Source organism: Periplaneta americana, chromosome 14 (genome assembly GCF_040183065.1).
Source record: "Periplaneta americana isolate PAMFEO1 chromosome 14, P.americana_PAMFEO1_priV1, whole genome shotgun sequence".
In the NCBI taxonomy this organism is placed as follows: Eukaryota; Metazoa; Arthropoda; class Insecta; order Blattodea; family Blattidae; genus Periplaneta; species Periplaneta americana.
This window is the reverse complement of record NC_091130.1, coordinates 29,902,100-29,917,086: the sequence shown is the minus strand read 5'-3', so window position 1 is coordinate 29,917,086 and position 14,987 is coordinate 29,902,100. Positions and strand designations below refer to the sequence as shown.

Here is a 14,987-nt window from a genome sequence, read left to right as displayed (position 1 = left end):
GATGATGATGATGATATATGAATTAAGTCCACACCTGTGGAGTAACGGTCAGCGCGTCTCGCCGCGAAACCAGGTGGTCCGGGTTCGAATCCCGGTCGGGGCAAGTTACCTGGTTGAGGCTTTTTCCGGGGTTTTCCCTCAACCCAATACGAGCAAATGCTGGGTAACTTTCGGTGCTGACCCCGGACTCATTTCACCGGCATTATCACCTTCATTTCATTCAGACGCTAAATAACCTAGATGTTGATACAGCGTCGTAAAATAACCCAATAAAATAAAATAAATATATGAATTAATGATGGCGAAATGAGTCCGAGATCCAACGCCGAAAATTCTGCTTCAATTGGTTGAAGGAAAACCCTGAAAAAAAAACTCACCCAGGTAACTTGTCCTAACCAGGACTTGAACGCGGGCCCGCTTGTTTCATAGCCAGACGTACTGAGCATTACTCCACAGTGTGTTTATTCATTCAGAACCTCTATTGTTACATTACAATTCAACTTGGCTTCAGATTCAGTTCCATCCACATATCTATATACGTAGTGGTTTGGACGTAATTGTACAATCGGCCATTTTAAGTCAAAACAAAAATAAAACCAAATTACAGCAGTTGGATGTGTACTATACACGATTTGCTATGTAAGTGATGTAACTCCGATTATTTAAAGTCATTTTGTTTAGGTTAGGGTTAATATACGGGCTTTAATTTCTCATAATATTATGGCCGAAATTGTTATAACTTTGAAATAATGTTGCATTTACGAAGATTGCCAGGCATCTTATACCAACGCCGGTATGTGACAGCAACCTCAATAGTAATAATACTAACAATTATATACTACCTCATTCACTGGGGCATTATGTGTACTAACTTGGAAACTTGGCAGCATGTTAGTCATTTGGTAAGTATTGTCATAGTCTGAGGGACATTTAAATATGATTGTAAATTTTATAAGAACTCTTACTTTACAGGTAGCATAACGCAACTGATATATTTGATGCACTGAAAAAGCTAAAACTTAATGAACAAGGTGATGCAGAAATCAGTATTCCATAACAAAATTGGGTCGGATCCATTGGGTCAAACTAGCGCTGAGGTAGTTCCCTTCGTACTCCACTTGTAGGCCTACACCTTGCATATACGTATCTGTGACAGGTTAGGTTTGGTCAGTTTAGGCTTGTATTATGTCTTGCATGTACGATGAACTGAATCTCCACAAAAAAAAAAAATCCTATATAAATTAAACGATTTTCACTTCCGAAATCACTGGAACTGCCTCAGGGCTAGTTTCACCCAAAATTGCAATGAAACGAGTTCCTAGTATGAAGTTGCAATCGCTCAAATTAACACTTTTTTTTAAGAACCTAGTGGCATAAAATCTATGACAAAAAAAAATTAAATATCTACGTGGGATTGAACCCGCGTTCCTTTGGTTTGTTGGTAGTCACTTACCCACTGAGCTAACGCGTCTAACTGCACATAACCTCGATGGAAGCTGGAAGTAGTTTCTAAACTATTAAACTTTAAGACAAATTTGAAAACCCATAATTCTTGTTCACAACCTTATCACTGAAAGAGCAATTTCATGGTTTGATTTGTCATTTAGTCTGAAACGGTTATTATGGGCAGAGGGTAATCAGTTTCACGATTATGGTATACACCTTATTATTTTTTATAGTATTATTATTAGCACTGTCCTTTTTTAATGCAAAATATATACATATATGTAAATGAAATCATTAATAAGAAACCGAGATAAGACACTCTTATGAATTGCACACAGAAAGGCAATTGTTTACAGAACATAAAAGTGAGATATCGTGTGTGACTTTATTTATAAACTGCATTAAGTACGTAATGGATGTGTGGTACAAATTCACTGACAACAGCTACTGTACTCGTATATTGTAATCATTTTCAATAACCAGGGAACGGATTTATATGGACTAAAAATATATGAAATATGTAAATATATATGTAGTTATTTTTACCAAAATATGGAATTAAATATGGATTTTTACCAAAATATGGAATTAAATATGGACTTAAAATTATAAAAAAATGACTATGTACGTTAAATATTGGTACATTTTAATCAAACTAAACAAAAAATATAATGGACGTACCTTATCTTCCAATGTAGTTTCAACAAAACACAATTTTTATTGTCTGTTACCATAACAATAGGTTACAAACATTTCTTTCAAGTGCTGAAAAGTGAATCTTCTTCTATTGTCTCTGAGGATAGATTTATACTGACTAAAAGAGCGTTCGACGTCACAAGAAGTAACTGGTACATAATTCAATTTCACAATGTCTGCTGGGGATAAGTCCAAGTTAATCTTCACTGTTGATTCACCACTCATCACAGCAACAACCTTTTGTAGTTCTTCATATCCAGGGTTTTTTGAAAGTACAGTGTCCACCTTAGCTCTTACTGCATCTGCAACTTTACCTCTACCACGATTCAGTTGTTCCACAGTACTATTTATAATTTCAAAACTTTCAGATAGTGAAAGGTGCCTATTTTGGAGACTTTTGAGCGTTTTTATGATGCATGAAAATGTATGCTGAATGTGAGCTAAGTCATTCTTCACACTTATGTCACAGGTAACTGTTTTCGCAGTATCAATTGAGACTGCATCTTCAGAGTCCAATGCAAGGAGAACATTGTTAATAGAGTCTATATGTTCGGCATAATATTCAACTGCTTCTAGCCATGTACCCCATCTAGTTAAAATTGGCTTTGGTGGCAATGGAATTTCAGGGTACATTTCTTTCAACACGTTAACTCTACTGGGAGCTTTGAGAAATACTTTTTTCACTGATGAAATCAACAAATCTACTTTAGGGAAATTGTCTCTGACCACTTCTGCCACACGATGAAATGCATGCGCCACACAAGTAAAATGAGTCAATTTAGGATATACAACAGATAATGCTTGTCCAGCTTTGACCATATAAGGGGCAGCATCGCTAATAAAGAATAACACATTATCGTACATAATACCCTTTGGCCACAGGATACCCATAGCTTCGTTGAACAGTTTAACTATAGTTTTGTTATTGCACTTTTCTAGAACATCACAATGTAAAAGAATTCGTTCAGAATATTGTTCACTTAACAAACCGATAACTACATTACCAACAAGTCTACCTTCTTTGTCGGGAGTCTCATCAATGGAAACCCAAATTGAACTATCTTTAATTTCATCTCTTATCTTCTGTATTGTCTCATCGTAGATGGATGGAGCATACGTCTTCCTAAGTGTTGACTCATCCGGGATTGTATGTTGAGTATATTTTTCAAGGAATTCCCTGAAGACCTTATTCTTTAGTTTGTAGAGAGGAATATCAGCAGAGATTAGAGAACGGCACAGGTCGATGTTAAACTCAGATCTTACATTCGATGTTGTTGGTTGTGTTAAAAACAATTGTCTCTGCTTGGAATTTAGTTGTTTGTTGGCCTGATGTTTACTAGTTGTAATGTGTTGTTGCACCAGGAACTTTTGTGTAGATGATACTGCACACTGACACAAATTACAAAATAATATTTTATTGTCAGTTGATAAACCATCTTCTTTAAATTCTGAAATGTAACTTGTTAGTTTTGATTTTAAATTGACTGAATGACGTACTTTTGGCATATTTACCGTCTTTATAGTATGATTTACAAAACTGAACCTATGTGTACTCTGACTGGCATTTAACTGTTGAGCTGCACAACTGAAGTCTGTTAAAAATTTTAAATTAAATTAATACAGTTTTGTAACTTACTTTCCCATTGTTGATAGGACTGCTAATTTTCAAATAACTCTGATGTTAAAGGGATTACTGAACATGTGTTTAAATCTCTATTGTTGAAATGTATTTTTAAAAGTTAATGGAATTTTGTTTTGTTTTATTGTTAAACCTAATATAATATGGACTGTTTTATATGAAATATGGAAAATATATGGAAATTAACGAAAATATGTACTAAACTCTAAAATATGGAAAAATATGGAAAATAAAAGTAGGATTTTTCAACCCTACACATTGTGAAACATAAAGATAATGCAAAATATAAATTATATTAGCTTTATAAGTAAATATGTATTTACATATAAATCCTTTCCCTGTCAATAACTTATTTACATTTGGGAAATTCGATATTTTAAAAGTGATATACCGGTACTGTAATTAATTGTATAATGATAACTTAGTTGTTTGGCCTAAAATGAGAGTCTAAGTAGACCTATATTCCTGCAGTAGGCTAGTGTCGTTCAGCCCATTGTTTCTGTAGAAATTAATCCATTTACAAGTGGAGGTTGCAACTAGTGAGTGCTAATCTCATATGAAAAAATGTACGACTTATCAGAGCAAAAATTAAAAATAATTATGTAGCCTATATGGCAATTAATTTCTCTTAGAATATGTTTTTTCCTTCAATTCGAACTGTACAATTTCATTTGTGGATTTATTCTACATAATACAAAAATTAATTATAAATAGTTTGTTTTCATGTGGATTAAAATCACCCACCATTATCAGTGACTTGCAGATAATGAATTTAAAAAAAATCACTTTAATTTACCGGTAGTATAAATCACTGTCACAGACAAATTGCATGCCCAAAACAACGTGTATTTCCGTCCAAATTTAGAATTCGAGGTTTTGAAAATTATTTTTACTTTCCCTTTGTGTACCGTAATGAGAAAGTAAAAGTGTAAACGAGATGTATGATATTACATTACGTTCAGATTGCTTCTCAAATGACTATGTATTTACTGACAGAAAACTGCGAGCCATGATGGCATAGAGTCATTGACCACATCCATCAACCTCCTTTTAAATTGTATATGAGTCATTTTTCTGATTATGTGGTGGCCATGAGGATGACGGTAACGATGTAGGCCTACTCTTCCAACTTTGAATTGTAGTGACTTCCATGCACATTAAATAGTAGGCCTACTACTTATATTACTGGTACTATACAAGGTTGGGAAGTGCTTTTTACAAAATCCAGGTCAATTTCCGAGATTTTGTAATGTACTTTACAAACGTGTATTGTACAACATTTTTTTGCACGATCATATTTTTAAAACTGCAAATAATTACAATATATTTTGCATTGACAATTTAGAACAATATTATTCCAGAGCTTTCGCAAAACTGCACTGTAATGGTACCGGTAATTAAGTAACAAGTGTACTGTAATGGGTATGTTTTAGTACAGTTTTATGTTATGAAGAATGGTTTCCATAGCAACAAGTTTCTGTGTGGGAATTCTAACTTTGAAGGCCTAATAGCAACAACAATAGCTGTAAATACAATAAAAACATGATCGTGTAAAAAAGCGTGATGCATAATATTATGGAAGTGTGTAAAGCAGTTCAGAATGCTTCTGAAATAAAAAAAAAATCAATTTTGACGTTAAATGTGTAAGTATATCCGAGACCCAAAATAGAAAGACTGTAACATTTTGACGTGAAAAGATTACTCCGACGTTAGGCCTACTCATGGTACCATGAAACAAAAGTGTAAGTGGTTTTCCACACTTCTTGTCGCTAATATACCTCGAGGTTTTGTACGCAGTAGTTATGGAAATACTGGTTAGACCTATACGGGTCATGTGTATGTATGTGTGTGTGTATATGTGAATTTTATTATAGCCGTACTTTTCTCTTCGAAATTACCTGGCTAGGACTAATGTCTCACATATAAGTTTATTATTTCTTTTAGGAAATTTGACATTTTGTTTAATTCAAGTTCATCTAAACTAAGAAAGTTTGAAAATGTTTAAACGAATTTTTCATTCTAAAGGTGTATCTACACGATTCAATTTTCCATGCGTTTGCGCTCATGCAATCTGGGGAGAATATGAAAGAATGGCGTTAAAAACGAACGTTCAATTAAGATGCATGCAGATTTTGTGTCTACACGGTGCGCCGTGTTGAATATCATATTTACTACATATATACATTAATTAATAAATATTAAATATCAATCCAGTACTTAAACTTACTTGATTCGCAAAATTGTGGTTGAACACTCCACAGGCACACGTATTTGCGATAATCTTCAATGAAGCTAATCGTACTTGCTGCCATTTTCAGCTTAAAAGATCCACCATCACCAAACAAAAGAATTTTCAGTTTATTCACGGCCACCTAAAACAATCAACTGCCCGCTACATGCTACTGTTGAACGAAATATGCACAATATACCACGTGGATGGATAGCTTTCAATTGCCGCATGCTCTCTCATTTTTAGTGGAAAAAGGCATGCACAATTGAATGTGTTTCGTTCACTCTTGCATGCATTGCTTGAATGCGTAAAAGTTGAAAGAAAAGTTGAACCGCGTAGATGCACAGCGTTAAATGAGCCGTTCAGAGCAAAAGTGGTGTAAGTCAAAATTGAGTAATGAGGTTTAAAGTAAAAATTGTGTAGTTGTTGTTGTTTTCCAATGCCAGGCGTTTGACAATAAAGTCATTTGACCTCTTGCACTCCAATATTTTTCAAAGATATTATCATGACCAGCCACTGAAGCACAGATTTTGAGGTGTTCCGAATCCATTTCTTGGTTTGAGTTGCACAATGGGCAGTAAAAATTGTGTAAAATACAGCGCAAAGTAGCAGTTAATATGTCCTTCGTGCTATCCACCGACTACTAATAGTTTAAATAAATTGAATATTAATTGATACTTTGCACTGTATTTTACAGAATGTTTACTTGAACCCTCATTACCCATTTCTGACTTACACCACTTTTGCTCTGAACGGCTCATATGCATATATGCCTTTAAACAACATGTAGTGAAATAATATTTCTCATAATTATCTGAAGAATAACATATTTAAATAAAATTGAAATTTTAACATAATACAGAATGTAAACGACATTCATTCGTTCATAGTTTTCTGTCAAAGGACAAATATTTCTCTGCAAACCCAGCATTATCCAGTCATTCCTATTTCCGCCTTCCTCTTAGTCTCCGCATACGATCCATATATCTTAATCTTGTCTGTTATCGGATATTTTCTTCTGCCTCAAACTATCCTCCCGTTTCACTATTCCTTCCAGTGCATCCTTCAGTAGGCAGTTTCTTCTTAGCCAGTAACCCACTCAATTTCTTTCTCTCTTCCTAATCAATTTCAGCGTCATTCTTTCTTCACCCACTCTTTCCAGCACAGCTTCACTTCTCTTCCTGTCTGTCCATTTCACCAGCTCTATTCTTCTCTATATCCAAATTTCAAATGCTTACAGTCGTTTTTCTTCACTTCGTCGTAATGTCCAGGTTTCTGCCCCATACAATGCGACACTCCACACAAAACACTTCACTAGTCTCTTCCTTAGTTCTTCTTCCAGAGATCCGCAGTTGTTATTTTTCTGTTAAAAGCTTCCTTTGCCAATTTTGTCTTCTTTTTGACTTCGTGGCAGCAATTCATGTTACATAATACTAAGTTTACTTATAGTACACCCCAAGCATTTGAAACTGTCCACTTGCTCTACTGCCTCATTTCGAATTCGCAAGTTTACCTTTCTTATTTTTCTTCCGATAACCATGGTCTTCGTTTTGTTTGCATTTATCTTCATCCCATATTGCTCACACCTGTAATTTAGCTCCAGTAGCATGTCCCTTAATATCATCTCCTCTTTTGCTAACAACGCTATATCACCAGCAAATCTTATGCACTTCACTCGTATTCTTCAGGAACTCGTAATTACAAAAAGTTTTGTGTGTGTGCGTGCGTGCGAGCTTTTCTGTAGTTAGGAAAATTATATCAATAACAGCATTGGGGATGTCGAGGAATACATATTTTACATCAGTACAGTAGTGGCAAAAAAAAAAAACCGGACCGATCCTTGTAGCTGATTTCAGAGCCTTGTTCACTCCAGAGCATGAGAGACTGATAATTAAGACTTTCGTGGTTCGAATCCTGCCTGGGAAGGAAACTTTTTTTTTTTGTTCCTTATTCAAATTTATTCCCAATACTTTTCGATTGGAGGTAAAATTCATGTTATGGGAATAATAAGCTAATTAAGTAGTAAAATATTGCTGCAATCGAAAAGTATTGGGAATAAATTTGAATAAGGAACAAAAAAAAGTTTCCTTCCCAGGCAGGATTCGAACCACGAAAATCTTAGTTACCAGTCTATCGTGCTCTGGAGTGAACAAGGCTCTGAAATCAGCTACAAGGGTCGGTCCGGTTTTTTTTTGCCACTACTGTACATTCCTATTCCACACTGAAACTATATAAAGGCAGTCAACTCCATTACAGATCACGGTTACGTCCATTTTCGGCTTTTCCCCTTCAAAATTTTCTAGAACTCCTTCAGTGGAGCAGCGTAAACTGGAGTGAGACTAGTGGCCAACAGGCTTGGAGCTCACATATTTAGTTTCTAACAGCCTCCAACCCCTTGCAAGGACGCGTTTTGCGTACCTTTTAATTTTGTCCTCCTTATTCTCCTCTTTCGATTTCGATTTCGATTACAGATCATATCAGTCCAGAGGAAAGTGGGAGGTTAAAGTTCCATCTGTACAGGCAGTGGCTCAGAATACGATATTGGTGTTACAACTGTGCGCAATTTAATAAAAATAAAAACAAGGATAAAGTGTACAGGGTATGAGTAGGCCTATGTAAAACTACAACATGGCACTTCTACTATTTCTATCTTTCTACAGACAACCATCATGAGTTTCCTTGACCCTTAAAACTAGTTGTTGACAACCAGACCTAATTTAGTGAATTTATGATCTACTACCGACCATGTTAAAGACAAGACTATGGAGAAAATTAAGAAACTGTAGCCCTAAGCATTATGCACTTAATTTATTAATAGTACATTATGCAAGTCCCGCGCCGTGGCGTCGCGATCTAAGGCATCCCGCCTGGGACTCGCGTTACGGAATGCGCGCTGGTTCGAGTCCTCATGGAGGAAGAAATTTTCTCATGAAATTTCGGCCAGTGTATGGGACCAGTGCCCACCCAGCATCGTGATGCACTTGGGGAGCTACGATAGGTAGCGAAATCCGGTTGCGAATACCAGCTATAACGGCTGGGGGGGATCATCGTGCTAACCACACGATACCTCCATTCTGGTTGGATGATCGTCCACCTCTGCTTCGGCATGTGGGCGTGAGGCCAGCAGCCGGCTGGTCGGTCTAGGCCCTTCACGGGCTGTAGCGCCACGGATTATATTATTATTACATTATGCAACGAGCCTATAATGACAGTAATTAAGACGCGAGTATGTTTGTTTATGAAACGAGCGCAAGCGAGTTTCATAATTTTCATACGAGCGTCTTAATTACCATTATAGGCAAGTTTCATACGACTTTTTATGCTCGACCATATTTCTAACTTGAAATTATTCAGAAGTATTCATTTTATTTGTATCTGACTGAAGATCGGAAGTGACCTTGTGCATAGCTCGTGAATTGTGAGATGTGCGCAGACGCGAAAGTATTGATTTTTTCCGAGGAACAATAATGTCATTGACCTTGACGTACTGTAGAGAATAACATGAACTAATTTTGATATAACCTGGAAATTGATTTAGAATTGAAAAACGAGATGACAAATTGAATTTATTTGAATATTATTTACAATTAACGCTAATAATTATTATAGTAACAGAACATAACCTTCTGCGACAGTATTGGATTTCCAGCCTCTGTGCCGTTTCCCTCGTTGTCTTTCGATTGCATATCCGAGAATAATCGAAAACCTGAACTTTAATGAATAGGTGTACTTTAATAACATGCATTAAAGGACTGCTACCAGGTGTATAATTACTACATTTCGGCATGGTCGAGCATAAAATCTTTTATGGCACAGATTAACTGTTCAGTCCACCTCCTTCATTACGACAGATAGTAGAGGTTCCACTGTACATCTGTATAATGTTGTGCATTACCACATTAATGTCCTGTATCAATTACATTTCAGTGCCGTCTTCACAGAAGAGGTGAAGCCATTGGAAGTCTCTGCAAACCACTGTGTGTTGAGAAACAGATTCATTCGCTGACTTGTCATGCTTTTCATGCTGGAAAAGAAGCCGTGTTCTCTGCAAAATGGGAAGGAACTCGCATGGTTTTCAAAGCTTCCAGAAAAGCTAGCGGTGAAAACGTGGATCCTGTGTACTGGCTCGACAGTGAAGGTGACAGACACTACCCGACAGAAGACGAATTCGACACAATGGTCCGCAACGTCGTGTTATCGAAATTGAATCTCACCATCTCTAACGACCAGCTGAGCAGACTGAGTCGGCTCGGTTTCTCCAGAGCAAAAGAAAAGTCAGTGATGCGTCGGATCGAGATGCAGAATCTCTGGCTTCTCCTGCAAGATAACGAATATCTTTGCTCCATTCTGTACGCAGACAGGGATATCTTTCCTCAGCTTCTCGGTACGTGTGGTCCATTCTTTGCTGTCGAATATGTAGACCCCGTGGAAATGTCTTCGGGTGTAATGTCGATGGGTGAAGGTCGAGAGGAATGGGCAAACAGACTGAAGCTAGCCGTTCTTATGATGGACTTGCTGGATGAACTAGAGACAAACCTGGGTGAGCCTTTCCATTTGTGTGACATCAAGATGAGTCACTTTGGTCTCATGAAGGGTGGGCAGCGCTTGAAGTTTCTTGATCTTGATTCCGTCCTCCCACGAACAGTTGTTGGGCATATGACTGCAGATGGGAGTCACTGCACTCGCCACGAAGACTGTGACTTCTTTGACTGTCGTTCTAAGTGTAATGCAGTTACTTCGCGCTGTGATTCAGCCGTTACAAATAATAATTTCCAGGTAAGGAAATGACATGAAAAAATTCGTGAAATATAAACTGATTTATGTAGATTATGTAAATAGCCTATACTGTGCTCCAACCACGAGAAAGTCTCCGCCGGAAGAGACGAAGCGGGGTAATGCTGTGAATGAATGTTGATGTCATAAGGTCACACACGTGGGTACTCATATCTCTATTGGCTCGCTCTCACAGCACAAACAATAACATTGGTACACACATGTTTATACTACCCTAGTTACAAAATTAGATCACTGTTAATCTCCTGGTCTTTTAATCTCTCCATACAGGAAATAGCAAATGCAGGAGAGCGCATGGTTTTTAAACAGACGTTATAACGATAATATTATCTATCTACTTCACTCTAATAGATGACGCAATAGTAAGCACATTCCTTTCACGGTTCATCTCCTGGTTGGAGAACAGTAGAGTTACAATACATCCGTATTTTGTACGGACAGTTTGTATTTTAAGGCCTGTGTCCGTGTCCATATTGTGCAAGTAAGGAAGAAGTGAAATGTGTGTATTTTCTGGATCAGGCTAGGAAAGATTAATAACTCTGGTTAACAACCATTTTGCATCTGGTGTGTGACAAATCAATTCATATCAACTTTTGGTTGTAGAATCTGAAATTACCTTCGGAATTGCTGTATCATGTAATGATTTTGAGATATTTTAGATTTTATATGGATTTTTTAATATCTTTATATTATTGATGTCATTTTTTCAGGGCTAGTGTACAATAAATCAGAATTACGATGGTTAAACTCTGTATTTGAATGTAATATATGGTGTAAGAAGTTTTCAAAAGAGTCGCAATGTGACAGAGGTATTTAGTTGTGTGAAAAGTGTACTGGCTTTGTCTGGTAAAGGTGACTGACTCAGTTAGTGACGTCAGCCCTGTAGTCTAGTGTGTGCTGAAACGTGATTTTGTTCGTTTATAAGAATTATGTTGTCAAGAAAAACTTTAGCGGGGTTCTAAGTGTTATGTTATGCTTGAATTTAAAATGGTCCATATTTATCAATATTGTGTTGTTGTCTTTGTGTTACTGTTGTGATAGAAAGAAACTGATTTTTCCACTGAATTCAGCAAATTAGGTAAATCCACCCATTTACACACCAGATACACGAAAAAAGTTTCAATTTGTCAACTAGTGTAATTGAGGACTGTTTTTGCAAAACTTGCTAACTGCAAAATTGAGATTTTGGTGGATTCGTTAACATAAAGCAGGCCTCTACACGATGTTAAAGTTATCTTAGTGAAATTAAATTATTTGCCTTCATTGTAGTGTGTCAAAGTGTGATGGTTGCATCTATAACCTACTTGTCTTCATTCAGTTTTTTGTCTCTCCTGTAAAACTTAGTTTTTTCAGTTAGCAAGTTTTGCAAAAACGGTCCTCAATTATTAGTTGTTGCAGCTATCAAGGAAAGGCACCTACTACATAACCAATGGTAATAGCTACTGTTTTGTACTGTACTTTGGTAAAAGATACAAAGGCCAAAATGCTGTATTCGAGGCATTCCATTGTTACGGGTGTGACAGATGTACAGTTTCAAATAACTGTAAAATATATCAATTTCAATATATCAGTTTCAAATTATACCACTTTAAATGCAGCTGATTGTAACATAATTGATGTTTCATAAAGTAATTGTTGTGGCTACTTTACTTTATGAGAGTGAAATGTGATACCTCAATTAGGCAGATTATAGCTATAAAACAGTTCAATGGATGGCATAGCTTAGTTCCAATAATGAAATCAAAGGGTGGTTCATGGGACAAATTCCCCCTGGAGCTTGAAATTTCTCCTTCCTCATAGATTTCAGATGTATACAAATTATTTTGGTTTAATTCTAAGCTATTTGTGAAACGTTTAACTAAAAAAAAAAAAAAAAAAAAAAAAAAAAGCCTGCATTAAAAATTAACATGTGGGCTTGTTCCACCCTTAAAGAATAAGTTTATAATACACAACCATAATATTCCTTAATATTAGTTTGTGTTACCATCTGAAATTAGAATTTATAAAACAATTATATTACCGGTTGTTCTGTATGGTTGTGAAACTTGGACTCTCACTCTGAGAGAGGAACAGAGATTAAGGTGTTTGAGAATAAGGTTCGTAGGAAAATATTTGGGGCTAAGAGGGATGAAGTTACAGGAGAATGGGGAAAGTTACACAACGCAGAACTACACGCATTGTATTCTTCACCTGACATAATTAGGAACATTAAATCCAAATGTTTGAGATGGGCAGGGCATGTAGCACGTATGGGCGAATCCAGAAATGCATAGAGTGCTAGTTGGGAGACCGGAGGGAAAAAGATTTTTGGGGAGGCCGAGATGTAGATGGGAGGATAATATTAAAATGAATTTGAGGGAGGTGGGATATGATGATAGAGACTGGATTAATCTTGCACAGGATAGGGACCGATGGCAGGCTTATGTGAGGGCGGCAATGAACCTTGAAAGCCATTTGTAAGTAAGTTACCATCTGAAATAACCTGTTATCAACAATAGTCTTTGTAGTTTTATTCTCTTCAGCTATAATCAACTATAAAGTCCAGGTTGCCTGCGCGGTGGCGATAGAAAACAAAAGATGTGAGAATAAACTGATGAGAAGTATAAACGATCGAATATTCTTTCAAATTTAAGTACCGGTATTGTAATATAGGAGTATCATTTGAAATGTGAAAGGGGAAGGTGGGGTATGAGAGGGTGAAACTTAAAATACACTGGTTTTGAAATTTACCCTAAATATAAAAATTGACGTGTGTTTTGTTTAAATTAAATTTAACTGAAACAAACAATTTGGAAGTTTTGGAATGAAAGTAATGTATATACTTGTTTTCTAAATGACATAACCACTTTTCATGATTTTATTGCAGGTAGTGTGTGAAAAGATTTTCTTGGGCTGGACGTTGTCGGGCACTGTGATAGTACCAGGTTTACTCATGTCGCAGCACACACCGTCATCTCTTGCAGCTCTCCTCCGGCTTTGTGCAAATCCTGACACAGATTATAACAGTCCCAGAACTGCTGTTCCAGAAGACATCAAACGTCGTCTCTACACCACCCTCACCGAAATGGAACAAAGCCTGGCAAATGAAGTTTTTGTATGAAATTCTAGTCTCCAGTACAAATTAAATAAGGTAGCTGATTTTTATATTAAGCTTCTTATTCGTTTTTGTAATATGTAGTTTATTTATACACAACTAAAAAATACTTAATCACCAAAGCAAACAGATCTGTTACCATTACAAGCACTACTGCTGTTTATTTGAGACTGGTAGTTTAGTTCTGATCAGTTCAGGGTTGGCAAGCTTTGGGCATAGTCTGGCTTTAAACCGTTCTGGTCAAAATTAGTTTTGACCACAAGAAATGACAAATTATATTTAACGATAAAATTATTTTAAAACTAACACTCAGAAACAATAACTAATCTGATTTCTGATTAACTTTGCTATTTCTTTACTGTGTTAACTTCTTAGGAAATTACCTGACTGACTAGTTTCGAAATGGTCTCACACAGGACCTTCACTAGGCTTTGGACAATGAAAGATAACACTTCGAAACTAGTCAGTCAGATAGATAATTTCCTAAAAAGTTAACACAGTAAAGAAGTTGCAAAGTTAATCAGTGATTATACAGGATGTTTCCAGGCTAGTGTTACAAACTTTCAGGGATGATGGAGAAGGGCACATGTATCAATTTGAGTCCACACCTGTGGAGTAATGGTCAGCGCGTCTGGCCGCGAAACCAGGTGGCCCGGGTTCGAATCCCAGTCGGGGCAAGTTACCTGGTTGAGATTTTTTCCGGGGTTTTCCCACAACCCAATACGAGCAAATGTTGGGTAACTTTCGGTGCTGGACCCCGGATTCATTTCACTGGCATTATCACCTTCATTTCACTCAGACGCTAAATAACCTGAGATATTGATACAGCGTCGTAAAATAACCCAATAAAATAAAAAAAAGTATCAATTTGAGATAAGGAACCCTGGTCCGGAAATGACCGAGTCGAAAGTTACAAGCAAAAATAGTTGTGTGTAAATGGAATAATTTTATTCCTCTGTAATCCTTATTTATGTGTATTTATCTGTACATCTTACACATACTGTATTCATCTGACGTTGTTTACATTGTCTACCTACAGTATTCCGTTCAGTGTGCTGTCTGAGCGGTGGGGACAGGAAACTACACTA

At 36.6% G+C, this 14,987-nt stretch overlaps 2 protein-coding genes across 2 annotated transcripts in view; one reads left to right on the top strand and one right to left on the bottom strand.

Annotated features, from left to right (window-relative positions):
- The first annotated feature begins 617 nt into the window (after positions 1-617).
- aln (divergent protein kinase domain 1C) lies at positions 618-14,975 on the top strand. Its single transcript, XM_069845159.1, has 3 exons — positions 618-902; positions 9,939-10,787; positions 13,672-14,975. The coding sequence occupies exons 1-3, from the start codon at positions 750-752 to the stop codon at positions 13,903-13,905; spliced, it is 1,236 nt and encodes a 411-aa protein (XP_069701260.1). The 5' UTR covers positions 618-749; the 3' UTR covers positions 13,906-14,975.
- The window catches only part of dup (double parked), a 54,796-nt gene continuing 53,550 nt past the window's right edge, over positions 13,742-14,987 (bottom strand). The window contains exon 11 of the mRNA XM_069845156.1: positions 13,742-13,881. The gene's annotated coding sequence lies outside the window, so the exon portion shown is untranslated. The remainder of the gene's footprint in view (positions 13,882-14,987) is intronic.

Bases quoted from the DNA above. Each gene is read 5' to 3' on its own strand.
- aln (XM_069845159.1), top strand. From the start codon at position 750: ATGTTGCATTTACGAAGATTGCCAGGCATCTTATACCAACGCCGGTAT. The intron at 903-9,938 runs GTAAGTATTGTC...ATTACATTTCAG, and splicing joins GGCAGCATGTTAGTCATTTG to TGCCGTCTTCACAGAAGAGG. The intron at 10,788-13,671 runs GTAAGGAAATGA...ATTTTATTGCAG, and splicing joins TTACAAATAATAATTTCCAG to GTAGTGTGTGAAAAGATTTT.